Source organism: Gouania willdenowi, chromosome 14, assembly GCF_900634775.1.
Source record: "Gouania willdenowi chromosome 14, fGouWil2.1, whole genome shotgun sequence".
Classification (NCBI taxonomy): domain Eukaryota; kingdom Metazoa; phylum Chordata; class Actinopteri; order Blenniiformes; family Gobiesocidae; genus Gouania; species Gouania willdenowi.
Window position 1 is genome coordinate 9260051 of NC_041057.1, and position 16547 is coordinate 9276597.

General features: G+C 35.5%; 1 protein-coding gene across 1 annotated transcript in view; it reads left to right on the top strand.

Moving 5' to 3' along the window:
* Positions 1-16547, top strand: part of frem2a (FRAS1 related extracellular matrix 2a) — a 99272-nt gene that overhangs the window by 53999 nt on the left and 28726 nt on the right. Inside the window, exons 5-6 of the mRNA XM_028466408.1 lie at positions 3956-4081; positions 6057-6308. Coding sequence (XP_028322209.1) covers positions 3956-4081; positions 6057-6308 — 378 coding nt within the window. The remainder of the gene's footprint in view (positions 1-3955; positions 4082-6056; positions 6309-16547) is intronic.

Genomic DNA, 16547 nt, shown 5'->3' on the forward strand with positions numbered 1-16547 from the left:
TCTACTTGGTCACTTTCTCGCTTAAAATCTTTTCAGAACTTTCAAAGGTGGAGAATCAACTGAGATTATTTAGCTTCAGTGTGCTTCAGGTTTCTGTCGTTGTTGGTTCGATGGTCATCATCCTAATCATACTAATAGTATATACTAGACTGTATATACTCACTGAGTCTGTTTTGTATCGTACGAAGTGCACCATTTGAAAAACTGCCTCTGTCTTACTTTAGCTGTGAAACGTGTGGGTTTCTTATGAATGTTTTACATTTTCTCCTGGAAGTGAACTTGACCTGCTTGTGTGAAAATGGGCTTCTGTAAATTTTGCATGAATTTGCTTCAGATTGTGGTTGGGATTATTGGGTTCTTGATAGTACATTCTCTGATAACAAATGAGTGCAGCCATTTCTTCCGACCCACACAAAAATGTTACACAAAGCTTGAAGTATGATGCAACATATATTGTTCAGTCATTCTGTGTCAGGCTTTAGGGGATGCATACTTTGGCTCTTACTGTTGGGGAGATAAGGTGTTGGAGTAAAAGGAGGCAACAGACATGCAGAACGTTCCAAAAGCAAATCCTAATTGAAATAAGTTCAAAATCCAAGTCCAAATCAACAAAGACCATTGATATATTAAATAAAAGGAAAAACCGTGGGAGGAATATATTAGGGCAGGGCAATATGGACCAAAACTCATATCTTGATATTTTTTATCAAAATGACAAATAAAGTTAGACCTGAAAAAAAATTCTGGGTTAAATTTGTTGATGAAAAATGCCACAGAGGCACATTTATTAACAAACAGCTGCAAAATATTTGCCACTTTTGGCTTTTTTTCCTGTTAGGGACAGCATGTGTGAGTGAGTTCTGTCGTGTAGTATTTTAATACAACATAAGCTATATATATAGATATACTTGTGTTACAGAGGCTCGAGAAATATTACAATAAAATGAATATACACTAAAGAAAGAGACAAGGAAATGTACATAATTAAGTAAAAGAGTTTTAATTAAATAAGAGTGCACATATTACATCCACCCATCTATTTTCTTCCGCTTTATCCGGGGCTGGGTCGCACAGGCAGCAGTCTCAGCAGAGATGCCCAGACCTCCCGATCCACGCACACCTCCTCCAGTCGTTCTGGGGGGACCCCGAGGCAACACCAGGTCAGCTCAGACACATAGTCCCCCCAGCATAATAATAATAATAATAATAATAATATACAAATGTACAAATATTATATATATATATATATATATATATATATATATATATATATATATATATATATATATATATATATATATATATAATAATTATATATATATATATATATATATATATAATAATTATAAATATAAATAAATAATAAAAATCAAAGAATCTATATATAATAGGTGAGAAATCTTGAATCTCGATATATCGCCCAGCCCTACTATATATATATATATATATATAATCTGCACTCAGGTATCGTGATAAAATTGAACCAAGAAATAAACATATCATCCCATCTCCAATTAAAATGTCTAAATTGCTGTTAAAAGATTGCACTTCTTGTAGTGTTAACCTTCGACAGCATGTGCAGACAAAGAAAAAAAATAAAAATAAATAAATAAAATGTCTAAATTGCTCATTTCACGCCCAAAATCTGCAACTCAGTTGAGATCAAACTACTCAAACTAAAATGAATTTGACTTCCCTGTTTTAAAGGGAGTGGAAAACTGGCAGCGTGATACTGAGATCATTCACGTGTTTTTGTGCAGAAAAGGTGAGCAGTCAACCTGTATCCTGCTAAGCATTCCTGTAGCGTAGCCCTCCTGGGGAGTGACAGATTGTGGACAGCGTTAAAGACTAGAAACGGTGGAAAGTGAGAACAGGTAGATCGATTTAGCGAGTGTCATCATAAAAGAAGAACAATGTCTGACCTCCCGCTGTGTGTAAGATTGTCTTATTGTGATGACTTCATCCCAGAGAGTCCTCCCAGGTGTCAGTCTCTATCTACACTGCATGTGGTGTCATGTTTACATCAGCTCGCCCAAAACTTAGTACTTTAATTGCTCGTGCAGTCGCAACTCACAAGTGTTTTCTCTTATTATTCACTCTTTGATCTCTGATGGTGGGGGCAAAACAAACTGCAAGAGAAACTAGTAGAATGAATCGGTTTTCATTCATTGGTCCCAGAGCATCTATGTTGTCTCTATAATCTTTGTAAGTTCTGTACTTTGATAGATGATGCTCTCACTCGCTGAAAGTTCTCTTTTTAAATCTTGAGACAGTTTCAGAGATGGAGATCAGTAGAAGAAAAAGAGAGATGATGGGCGACCTGAAGAGGTGTAAAGAGTTCAGATTTTTCCAACAAAATTAGAACTACTGTTACTTGCAAGTGCCAGAGTATTAAAGTACAAGTAAAAAATAGCGAAATTAAATAGTACTCAAAGTAAATGTTACTAGTTTCTTTCACTTTCACACAGGTTTATTTTGGTAATAAATAGCATACATGGTAATAAATTGCATACAGTAAACATCTCATGTATAAATTTAAAAAGGAACCAAATTTTTTAAAATAAAAGGTTTGTCAAAATGTAGAATTATTGTTTTTAAATAAAATAACACCAATGAATTCAATTCAAAATAAAAACATTTCTCACGCTTTAAGTATAGATACATTTATGAACTCTAAAATTGAGAAAATAACCTCCATTCAATGATGTTTTGTCGCGGTGCATTACGTTTAATCTGATGGTCAAGAAGCAACAGAATAAAGGCACAATCATGCATAATTGAAGGTTAACTTTTTATTCTACAAAGGCATCTGTTTAAAATAAAAGATTTGTCAAAATGTAGAATTATTGTTTTTAAATAAAATAACACCAATGAGTTCAATTAAAAATTTTAAAAATTATAGCTAAATTTATAAACTCTGAAACAGTGACACACCAAATGTGCCTCATGGGTAACAACATAATAGGTAGAAACTCCAACCTGATCCAAAGAAAGTGGCTGGGCGTGGATCAGATATGGAATGACTAAGAAGATATGGATTATGTTTTGAGATGATATAAGGTTGAATTGAATTGAATAAATAAAATGGAAATTTTAAAAAATAATCACAAAAAACTAAAAATAATCATTTACTCAGTAACGGTTGGGTGTAGAAATGTAAGAAATGACTTAACTTCTTTTAAAACATACTTACAGTAAGTACAGGTAAAATGACTGGGTAACACTGACATTACGCTGTCATTATCTGTCATTAGCATGACTAAGGTGTGATGAAGGCTGTCATTAAGTGTTGTTCACTAAATTATCACACCTTCCACCAAATTATGACACCTTTGGAGCTATGTTGGCATCTAGTGGGGTTAGGTAGGGTTAGGGATAAGGTTTGGGTAACAAAAGATTAGGGGTTAGGGTAACGAACAACTCTTAATGACAGCTTTCATGACACCTTTTTCATGCTAATGACAGGTGTCATGTCATAATAATGAGAGCATAATGTCAGCCTTGTGTATACAACTTCAAGTAAAGTGTTACCAATTACTGATTTACAAATTATTATAGAAAGTACCTCTAAAAGCAACTCAATTACAGTAACATGAGTACTTTTAATCTATTACTTTCACCTCTGATATAAAGTATAAATAGCATGTGATATGAACTCCCTCTGTAGGATGATCTGTGTAGCAAAGTGTTCTGATGGGAGAGAAAGTGTTTTTAACTGGGTCAATCAAACTGAAAACTATTATAAAGATTTACTTTAACAATCACAAAGCTCTCCACATGGTCACCGCTTTGCTAATAAAATGCTAAATGTCAGCGTTAGCTCACTAATGCAGTCAGAACAAAAGTGTCCATTAGCCCTGATTGGTCTAATGGACTGAGTACGTTTTCAAATAGCACCTGTACTGTATGTATGTGATCACACTTCACTCTTTCACTTTTTCTCTTTTCTCTAAAGAGTCCACCGTATTCTTCACTGAACAAATCCATGCAGTGGAAGAAGATGTAGGTGAGCTTTTCATCCCAGTACATCGCAGTGGAGATATCAGCGAGGAGCTGGTGGTGGTGTGCTACACGCAGCAGGGTACGGGCAATCTCTCATCTGCTGTCAGTTTACATTCATGGTCACGATGATCTGATAAGCTTATAAAGTTGATTTCTAACAGATATATTTTATATAATCCAGTATTCTGACACATCCCCAATGATTGCAATCAGCCCTTACAATCACTTTGATGCTACGGGTATATAAGATTAAATATTTAGACACATTGATTTGTGATATAAAAAAAAAAAAAAAAATGAGTTGCTCCCAGAAGTGAATTAATGATAGGTTGTCATAAAATTTCAAAATATGATATTTTATTAAACATCTACCCTCAACTGTAATGGAAACCTAACAAATGGAAGTGTCAAGAAGCAACTCCCAACTCTTTTAAACTTTTATATTTTCCAATGTAAAAGTTCAGATTTTTCTCATTTCTCGTTAAAACCAATACCATGACCTTTTTTTTCTTTCCCTTTTGGTTATTAGTCATCTGGCTACATTAGGTACGAGTGAACTTACCTGGCGGATAAAAAGCCTAGCACTAGTCAGTGTTGTTGAAATCTAATCTGTGATTTATTCCTTCATCTTTTACCTGCTGCATGCTTTTTTGCTGTTAGAGTGATGGCTAGTGTTGCTGCACTGGTCAAAGTTAAAACTCTATTTCATAAGGAGGGAAAAAAAGTTTTATAGTGATTAACCGAAGGGGTGAGTTTTGGGGCATGTTTATAACTGGCACACTGGAAACGGTCAGCTCAGCTGCGTCAGGCAACATTATCCACAGCGTGCTGAGGAGCATCACATCCGACTATAAAAAGAAAAATGGAATCCACAACACTGTTACACAGCCATCAAACCAGGAAAAAAGTGATGTACATTTTCCCCCTCAAAGTCAATGTATTACCTCCTGTTAAAAGGATCCTCCACTGTTTTCACAAATGTGGTCTAAAACCTTTGAAATGTACTTATTCTAAGATCTATGCCTAACAAAACACATTATATATATTTGTTTTATTAACTTTTAAAATTGGGACTACTTTACCGTTTAAGAGCCTGTGTTCCACAATCTTGAAATCACATGATTGATGACATCACATGACCCTCCTGCCTGTAAACATCGCGTTGTTTTCTATTAGAGTGAAGCATTCAACCTGCTGTTTAGAGCATTTTTTGCTCAAAATGCCAATTTGTGCTGCTTTTGTTTGCTCTAAATAATGTTTAAAGGGGAGTTAAGGCCCCTTAGGAGAGCTCTTCTTCTCTGCTTCACTGTCTACTATGAAACCGCAGAGTTGTAACTGTCACCCCCTTCGGTCAGAGATTGTTTTTGGGTCACAACTGAGGGTTACATCAGGTTCTTTAACCTTTCCTGATTATTTAGAACAAACAAAAGCCAAAGAAATTGGCATTTGGACCGAAAAAGCTGCTAAATGATCTAAAAAGCAGGATGAATGCTTCACTCTAATAGAAAACAACGCGATGTTTACAGGCGGGAGGGGCTGTGTGACATCATTAAAGTCAATAAAATTAATATGGTGCAAAATAATGCATTTTTGTTAGGCATATATCGATATATCTATATATACATTTTAAAGGTTTTAGGCCACATTTGTAAAAACAGTGGAGAATCCCTTAAAGCCATCTAGCCTATTTTTTGGCTGTTACCTGGAAACCAGAGTAGTAGCTATAAACATTCAAGCCTAACTATTATATTTATGCTGTTGTTTTTTGTTGTTGGTGCAAACTCTATTCTATTTTTGTAATATTCAGTCTGTGCGCACTCTGCAGGAAACACACTCACAAGTCTCCCACAGAGCTTGTTCAGATTTATTTATTTGTCAGCCTTAGGCTTATTGTTAACTTTTCTAATTAATGGCACACAGCACCATTTTAATATTTTCCTCAAGGAAGAGTGTTTAAAAAGATTTGATAACCTTTAACGTAAAGTGTCTTTCATTTCCTCACCGAAATGCTTCATTCTCACATTATTCTCATCTTTTTGTCTGTTTGTCTTAAGGTTCGGCCACAGGGACGGTTCCCACCACCGTCCTGTCTTACTCAGACTACATATCCCGCCCAGAAGAGCACGGCAGCCTCCTTCGTTTTGACCGTGGTGAGAGGGAGAGGCTTTGCCGCGTTGCGGTCATCGATGACTCTCTTTACGAGGGAGAAGAAAGCTTCAATGTCACCCTGTCACATCCTGTCGGGGGACGGCTGGGGATGCATTTTCCCACGGCCAGAATCAATATTTTGGAAGATATGGACGACGGTAAGCCGTGCTGATGAAATCCTGAGATAGGTGCCTAACGTCTGTTAGTTTTTGTTTATTTCCCTGCTGACTCAGCAAAGCTACATCCTGTTCTATTTAGGAAAAAGACCTTTTGCAACTTTTGACAAGTGATAGGCTATTAAAAAAAAACTTTAAATCATGGTAAAACACGTTTTCTGTCAAACCAAAGCTCAGAGGGCTTAAAAGAACATTTTTTTTTGGAAAAAGGTTTTTCTCAGTATGTAGTTGTTTCAATCCTGATTTGCTTTATTATTCCGTGCACACACTGGTGTGCACATTTAATTCAAGCACATTTAAATACCATGCGTGGGAGTCAATTCACACGGACGAGAGAGAATAGCGGTTTGAATTGCTCGTGGAGCTTTTTATTTTTTTCCACAGAAATCCTCTTGATTAGGCTTGTTTGTAGACTTATTGTGCACAGAGGCGCGCTGAGCAGAGTGGTGCTAGAAACCCTCTGACAAAGACACGGTGCTCACAGCAGACAGATGAAATCACGCTGTCGTCTTGCTGTTTCTCTGATTTTAATTACAGCCCAGAGTCGCACACAAGTCCAGCGGGACTACATTATCACACATGTCGCTTGTCAGCTTTCATCTAGTTACCATCATCATTTGGACAAATAGAGACATAGCCTGAAAGGCAACAAGAATGGGCTGAAGATATGTCAGTAGACTTGTCAGGTCCAGTGGGAATTATTTCTTCAAATCAACAGCCATTCTCTACTTTTCTCTACTTGTTTACTTTTCAAGACAGACTGATGTCTCCGCTTAATGTACTGGAATTTCATATAATACAACTAAACAACTAAAACGCTATTATTTCTTAATCTTTCTGCATTAAATCCTAATCATATTTTACATTTTATTGTGTATATTATCATGACTTTCTGCCATAAATCTGAATCAAAAACCTCAGATTGTTTATTTCGAACCCATCAAGATTATAATCTCAACATATTATTTTCAAAATAAAAGAAAATCATACGTGGATCAAAGGTTCTGAACTTTCTCAATACTTGTGATTTCTTAACAACATATTTTGAAATCAGTTTTAAGGCTTTTAAAACATTTTTTTTTATTGAGTGATTTCTAATACACATTATAAACGTATAGTGTTTTAAATATATTAAACAAACAACATTGTGTGTTGGCATATTAATTTATTTATGTATTATTATTCTTGGCAAACACCAGTCTATGAATTGCTAATATAGGATAACGATTCACAACTTATTAAATGTTTAGTCTCTTTTCTAGATATAGATAGATAGATAGATAGATAGATAGATAGATAGATAGATAGATAGATAGATGGGCAAACAGGCTCAAGATAAAATATAAATATAGAATATAAAGAATATATACATAATTAGAATAATTTAAATATAGAAAGCTATAATATAATATAAAGCCAGCCTTTAACTATAGAATATATGGACACTTTGGTCATGGTCTGTTGTTCTTGCATGATATTCATAGATACATGTGCAATAGCATTTAACAAATACATTACCTGCCATTCCATAAAAGCTCACTGTAAAGTTAACTATTTACCAATTATGTCAATTTTATTAATTTTTGCAATTCTAGTCAGAGCTTTAGAAACTTCATAGCAATGTATTGTTAAACAGATGACCCCTAAAACTTCACTCAGAACCAATATTTAATGTTTCCAGTTTTATTTACTCTGAACAGGTTGCCTGTCCTTTGAAGGACTAACACAAAGAGACAGACATGCATTCACATTTTTTTTTCTATGTCAGCTTAGAGACAATAATTACCCAAACGTACGTGTTTTTGGATGCAGAAAGAGCTTGAATGGGTGGAAATTAACCTTAATCGTTCCATCTGAGGCGGCGGCCCTGCTAATGGTCGTTTAACAGTTTCGATAGATCTGAGTTCCAAACACGCTGCAATCATTAGCAGGCATTCAAATGTTGGAGGCTGTGATTGTTAAATTGCTGCAGTAAAAGCTAAACAGTTGGTAAAGACTGGGCAGCGCAGGTGTTTGCATTAATTATCAAAACAATGTCCACCGCATAATTCACAAACAACAGAGAGATAACACAACAGAAAGGAAAGAAGCGTACAAGCAAATACTGGTTTAGCATAGTAACGTTTAGGCAAAGGATTAAGATTAAGGATGTCTATTAGAGACAAACACAATGGTGTAGGAAAATACTGTTTTCTTCTCTCATTTATTTTAATCATAAACAAATCTGAACTTGGGGAATGCGATATATATTGCGATATATCGCAATATCAATAATTACAAATTTCACCTTTACAAGTATAAAATAGTATAAAATGAATCAATTCATCAATCAATCAATTTTTATTTATGAGAAAGCGCCTTTGATACAACAAGTGCAGACTCAAAGTGCTTTTACATAATTAAAAATACACCCACCCTGCACAAACCCCGTCCACCACACACAGACACAGGTTAAAATAAGGACAATGGCACATGGCTGGGCACAGAGGATCTAGTTAAGGAGACATCACACGGAGCCGTCTGCACCAGCAGCAGGACACAGACCGTGAGACAGAGCCCCCAGTCCAGCAAAACAGCAGAAGCTATTCACTAACACTGAAGGCCACGATACAGCACCACTGCAGCCACGGCCCATCACAGCCCCCAGTGCAGAAGGTTCCCCCCGAGGAAACACTGGGATAGTAGTTTTAAACAACATAAAAGATAACAATCCTAAAACTATAAAACAACACAAAAAAATAACATTCCTAAAACTTCTACAATTATAAAAAATCACTAAAGATAAACAATAAAAACATGAAAGATTAGAATCCTAAAATGAATAAATAATTAGTTAAAAGCTCATTTGAAAAGGTAGGTCTTGAGCCTGTTTTTAAAAAAAAAGAACGTACTCTGCAGCCCTGAGGTGCTCCGGCAAACTGTTCCACAGACGTGAGCCGTAAAACTGGAACGACACCTCAACGTGTTTGTGAGTCCTGACTGTATGGATCACTTAAAGGTCAGCGCCGGTGGACCTCAGGGTTCGAGAAGGTTCATAGAGTAAAAGTAGTTCTGAAAGACAAGAAGTCCAAGACCATTAAGACATTTAAAAACCAGTTAGAGAACCTTAAAATTAATCTTGAAATACAGAAGGAGCCAATGCAGCGATTTTGAAATGACTGGGTGTAATGTGTTCCCGTAATTTATTTCATTTTTTTTTAATTTCCGAGAACAAGTAGGTCTGAACTAACTGTAATTCAAGTACCAACGTCAAAATTGAGTCACATAAAATCACATAAAAATACTATAGGGTTGATTCTGTACAATAAAAGTCCATACAAAATGAATGTCCTTATTAGAAGATCTATGTCTAACAAAACGCAGTATTTTGCACCATATTCATTTTATTAACTTTTAAAAATGGGACAAGTTTACAACGACAGTTCCAACTCTACTGTTTCGTAGACGGCATGAAGAAGAAGAAGAAGAGCTCCGTGCATGTAAATACAGGCAACCAGGATCCACTGCTGCTCATTAATGCTGACCCAAGTTGAATCTGTTTGCTGCAAAGAACCCGTGTTCTTGTCAAAAATGGTTGAAGGTCTGTTTTAATGGTTTGAGTCCGGATTTCTTGCTCTTCTTCTCTTCTTCATGTGGTCACAGATTTTTTTGGGCCACGGATTTTGTTTATCAAATTTCAGCAAACAAAAGAGGTTTACATCGACTTTTTTTAACTTTTACTGATTTTTAGAGCAACCTAAAACAGCACAAGTTGTCATTTTGACTGAAAGAACTGCTAAATGATCCTGAATGCTTCACCTCCTACAGAACTCAATGGACTGAAAGGGGCGATTTGCCTCATCAATGACGTCATTTCAACATGGCGGCACATAGACTCTCAAATGATAAATTAGTCCTATTTTTAAAAGTTAAGAAAACAAATAAGGTGCAAAATAATGCGTTTTGTTAGGCATAGATCTTCTAATATTTGTAAAAACAGTGGAGAATCCCTTTAAATTCTTTATAAAAAAAAAAAAATACATAACACCATACATCTATAATAGTGGCCAGTATGTTTTATAAAAAAAAGTGCAATCAACTTCTAAGCTAAACACCTAGTGACCTTGCTATGCTTTGCTGTTAGCTCAATGAAATGTGTTTTTCATTTAAAAACATGATTAAGAAAAATCAATGTGGACTTTTTTTTGGATCGATACGATAATCAAAAAATATTGTGATATATCAATATATGATATATCTGTTTTTTTTTTCTTACACCATTAATAGTCACATCAGACAATAATGCAGGCATTTTCCTGTGGAGTGAATTTAAAGTAAAATTACCTTTAAATACATAATTTCAACATTTAGAAATTCTTTTTTTGGATCGATACGATACTCATGCGGTGAAATATCGCGATATATCGCCAGATCGATTTTTTTTTCTTACACCCTTATTGTACACAGCCATGAGTTGTTTCAGGTTGGTGTAAAATCTCAGTGAGCAGAAGTCTGATTTAGCTTATTTTAGATTAATTTGTTTCTCAGAAGAGTCTCAAACTTCTGTAATTTGTTTTCTCATCAGTATTAGTGTCAGGTAGAGTATTGAAGAGCGACGTACCGACAGAGACTTGTGGATCGTTTGTCGACCTGGAATGAATAGAAACAATGATTACTTACAACTGAGAGCTCATTAAGTGGTAAACAATGGAGCCATACTGACTACTCGTAAGCGTGCACAGCCACCGGGGGACTAGTTAACGAGAAACATGACATGCCGTCTCATTGTTAGTAAATTGTCGGCAGACTTTGGTCGTGGTGCTCAAAGTCATGAAGTTCAAAAGAATGGAAATGTGTTTGTGAGGGAAGGACTGTGTGTCATTTTGAACCTCCCAGAGGACATTAGGCAGTGTGACAGCGCTTTAATACCTGCACCCAGGCAGACAAACAGCAGCAACCCTCGCTCTAATAGCGACTCAAATCACCAAAAATAGAAGCAAAACAAAATGTGAAAAAGGACATGTTTGCTTTCGTATGTAGCTTCCTGTATCCGTCTGCTGGTTTGTCTCACTGCTGTGTTAGGTATGTGCACTGCTGGTGCTTTCACACTTGTGTTTTTCCTCGCCCCAGGTCTAAGTCAAGTTTGCCTCTTGTTTTTTTTCTTCTCCTATCTATTCCTCTTTCCACACACACACACACACACACGCACGCACGCACGCACGCACGCACACACGCACACACACACACACACACACACACACACACACACACACACACACACACACACACACACACACACACACACACACACACACACACACACACACACTTTTTTTCAGCCAAAAAAAATAAAAAAGGCCCAGGGATGTCTGCTCGATTTAGTGCTTTATCAGATTAAACTCTACACTACCTGTCTCTTGGAGGGCTGTGCTTTGCATGGCTGCACATTTTGACTCAAAGTGAGTGTTGCCATCTCCCCACTGTACTCTCCCAAGGAGAGAAGACACTCAGCCTATTCGCTGGGGTCTCGGCGGTCGAAGCTGAGTTTGTGGAATTGTAGATTAGCTCAGAGTATTTCTCAAAAATCCAGTCCTTCATTTCAATTTCAGGGCAAAACTTACTGTTGGTCACACCAAAGCAGCACTTTTGCTGAAGAGGGAAAAAATGCAGAGAAGAAAAGTGCAGACAGTTTCATCCTCAGGGTGAAAGTCCTTTGCACTTAGAGGGAGGAAGGTCTTATCTTCTATACCTGCTTATCTGGATTTGGGTCTATCTTAGCTGACCCAAGGGGAACCTTGGGCAGGTTACCAGTATTTGTACACTGTACAGTTTAGGACATCATCAGGTCTCAGTGTGAGGTATCAGGTATCAGGAAAACCTTTGTCATTTTTGAAACCAAACAGACACATTTTTCAAACCAAATGCCTTCAGATGAAACGGCCCCAGGCTTCAAAATAAAAGTAATCAGACTTAAGGACCTCAAATAAAACCGCCTCAGGCCGTAACGTTGTATTTTGAAAAGTACACATGACGTCATTAATGTGTGCTGCTTCGGATACGAGAGCTGTTATTTTCTATTTATTTTTCACTATGTATTTATTAATCAGACAATACGTTAATATATTTTTTATTTATTTATTTATTTTTATTTAGCACTTCAGAGTAGCCATTAAAGGAAAAAAAAAAGAAATTACATAAAAAAACATCCATTCAGATGTATGAATATACAAAAAAAGTAATAATAATAATATAGCATGTGCATGGGAGAGGTAGAAGCCAATAGGCTAATAACAACACCGTTCCCAAGGTAACAGAGTAACTTTAAGCCATGCCAGGTTACTACATAGTCAAAATAACAAGTCAAATACAAATACAAAGTGTCAAATATACAATACTCACACAGTCACTTATGAGTCATTGCTCTGCACTCAGTGCAAATGCTCAGCCATTAATTCATGTTTTACTTTGTTTTTATACATGAATAATAATAGGAAGTAAAATAGGAGGTTTTGCTAAGACATGAGTCTGTTTGATCTGACAAATTATACCTGATACCTCACTCTGAGACCTGAGTACGGTGTATATTTTAGGACATCCTCAGGTCTCAGAGTCAGGTATCAGGTATCAGTAAAACCTCCGTCAAATGAAACACCATTAAATGACGTGGCCTCAGGTTTTGAAATAAAAGTCATCAGACTCAACGGCCTCAGTCCGTATAACACGACATGGTGTTATATTTTGAAGTACACATGAAGAAGTAAGTTGAAAAGCCATTCTTTCCTTTTATATTTTTTTTAATTTATTTAAGATCTGTCAACATATTGTTTGATTAATAAATACATGATTAAATGAAACATTGATACATCTTAACCTTTAAAAATGAATAGAAATAAACAGCACATATTGATGACATCATGTGTATTTCCTGTTTCTTCAAAATACGTCAAATACTTTTATTTTGATGCCTGAGGCGTGTCATTTAATGGTGTTTCATTTGACGGAGGTTTTACTGATTCCTGACTCTGAGACCTGATGATGTCCTAAAATGTACACCGTATACTTGTCTACCACAGGGCAAACACACACACACATAATCACTGACTGGCAAATCTAACATCTAAAGCAAACTTACCACACTTTGTTTTCAAAGAACCACATTTAAAACATCACACAATCTGCTCAGAATACATGGAATCCAACCTTTTATTGAACCCACAATCACTGAGAGGAAGTGGTGGTACCCAGTTGCAAATTTGCAGCACGCAAATTCTAACTATTGTTATTATTTGTACAATATATATGAAGGGATGCATAGAAATAAACAAAACAGAATATAGAGCTTAATTGAACCCACCAGAAGTTCAGTCGCTGCAACGTAGAAAATAAGCTAGAGGAAGTAAGATGAGGAATGACCTCCTGAAGCTCTGTGTATTGTTGATTATGTGACACCCATATTAACATAGCAAAGGCACACAAAGAATAAAAATGTTTCCGCACATTAAATTACCATATTCCTACTTTATGCTCAACAGTGCATAATGAATACTCATCAGCAAATTCACTCCCTTGCTTGTATCTTAAGGAGATACCCTGAGTTTTCAGGTAATTGGTGCTTCTTTTTGTATTTTTGTTGGGCATCAATCCGAATCGATTTTTTCAAACCAGTTATTATTAATTTTCCCTGAACAATGATAAATAGAAGAACAAGATTATCCGTAGGATGCTTTTTTTTTTTTCATCCTCAGATGCAACGCTTGTTTGGAGGACAGCTGGGAATGCCCTATAAACTGTATTTTAAGGTGCAGTGGCTCACAAATGGTGATACAGCCGCCCACACAGTAGTAATTATCACAATTTGCTTTTACACCTTCTTTATCTTCTTTTTCACACACTTCAGTGAGGCAAACTGCAGACGTTGTGGGGGGGAGAGAGAGAGGGGGAGAGGGAGATGAATCTGCTCTCATTTATCAGCCATCACTCAACTTCCCTGTTGTGGTGTTAAGTCAGTGCATTTGAGGGATGTGTGAATCCAGCGCTTATATCAGATGTGAGCTGAAGTGTGAGCCAGATTGTGAACAAGAAGTGTTTAAAGATGTGTATGAAGGATCTGCTGTTTCTTTTTTTTTTTTTTTTTACCATAACAGAAAAAAGGCACACAAAAATGTATTGAGAACTTAGACCAACCTCTGTCTTGTTTGGTCAAATGCTTATTATTATTATTATTATTATTATTATTATTATTATTGTTATTGTTATTATTATTATTATTATTATTATTATTATTATTATTATTATTACATCACAAAAAAAAAAAAAAAAAAAAAAAGGGAAGAAACGAGGTTGGATGTAAAATTATCTGTGCTCAAATTAGGGGACGGATCTAGATAAGCATAATGCTTTTTTCCGTCGCCCTTTCCGGCATGAAAAAGGACAAAAAAAAAAAAAAAAAAAAAAAAAACAATGATGTGATTTTGCTCTGAATGTCAAATGAATTTCTGTGAATGCAACCATGTCGGAAATGAACTGAATAAATAAATAAATAAATTATTATTATTATTATTATTATTATTATTATTATTATTATTATTATTATTAATATTATTATTATTGTTATTATTATTATTATTATTATTATTAATAATAATATTATTAATATTGTTATTATTATTATTATTATTATTATTATTAATATTATTGTTATTATTATTATTATTATTATTATTATTATTATTATTATTATTACATTTCTTTCCTACACACTCTCAGTCATGTTATTTTCTGCCTAGGTTATTATGCAAATTTACAAAATTACTAGCATAAGAAACTAGTAGAATAAAAGGGAGAAATAAAAAAGGGTGTAAAGGTGGTAGTTAGGGATGTAAAAAATAAAAATAAACTGTCTGTAAAGGCAACGTGACAAAGAATTAGGAAGATTGTTGGCCTGTAGAAACGATATACTAGTGGAAGCATAAGATTGTTTAGGGCAGTGGTTCTTAAACTGGGGTACGTGTACTCCTAGGGATACTTGAACACCTCTCAATAGGTAGACAGAAATGTTTGTCAGTTTATTTTTTAACATTATAGTTTTTTTTTCTCCATGCACACACACTTTTTGTCTCATCCAGCAATAGTAATTTGCGGCACAACTCTTTAAATTACACTAAACTGTGAAGTTAAATTTCTAAAACGAGCAAAACATCAGAAATAAGTAAATAAAAAGCGCCTAAATTCAAGGTTATGTTGGACGAGACACAGGAAAATGTTAAGACGTGCCTGCAGACACAAATAAATAATGTCTAGGAATAATGTTTGGGGAAAAATACTATTGAAGCATAGGATTGTTTAGGGTAAATGGCTGTAGGGTTTGTGTCTAGACTGTTGAAGTCAATCGTGGAACAAGAAGAATTGAGAAGTGTGCTCATTATTACCATCTTCAAGAAAAATAGAGATGTTCAGAGCTTTAGGAACTATGGAGAAATTAAGTTAATTTGTCATAGAATAAAGCTTAAGGAAAGAGTAGTAAATACTAGGTTAATAGATGAGATGAGAACCAGTCCATTCATATATAACCTATAGGTTCCCAAAGTGGGATACGCAAGTTGTCATAGGGGGGCCAAGACTGACTCTTTATTTGTTAATTTTCCTCCCTCTCTCTCTCTCTCTCTCTCTCTCTCTCTCTCTCTCTCTCTCTCTCTCTCTACTACCTCCTGTAGTGCGATTGCGTACCCCGATTTGAGAAACACTGATTTAAAGGGTCAAATGAGAAGGATGTAGGAAAGATGCAATTTTCTTAAACAGATGCTAAGGATGAAGAGGAAGGCATGTTAGGAAGTTAATGGATGCGGTAATGGTGGACACGCGAGGCCACATGTGTTAAACTTATGGCCGGCAGGCCAAAATCCGGCCATTTGGAGAATCCAATTCGGCCCGCAGGAAAAAGTAAAAATGACATAGAAAACATGAACCATTGTGTAAATGAAACTCAACAATATTTGCAGGGGCTCACAGTTTTCCCCGTGCTTTTATCGCATGTTTGCAGTCATTTCTAATATTAAATTGTTGAAAAAACTCAAAATTGTTACAAAATCCTTCAATTATTCCTACATAATATTTCCCTTAATTAAATAGAAATTGGTCACAAAATCTAGGAAATTTAAAGTGAAGATCTTGTTGGGACTGATACAGTATATATCATGTGTTTCCTGGATATTGTCAGTTTCTTACATGTTTTGTATTGTATGT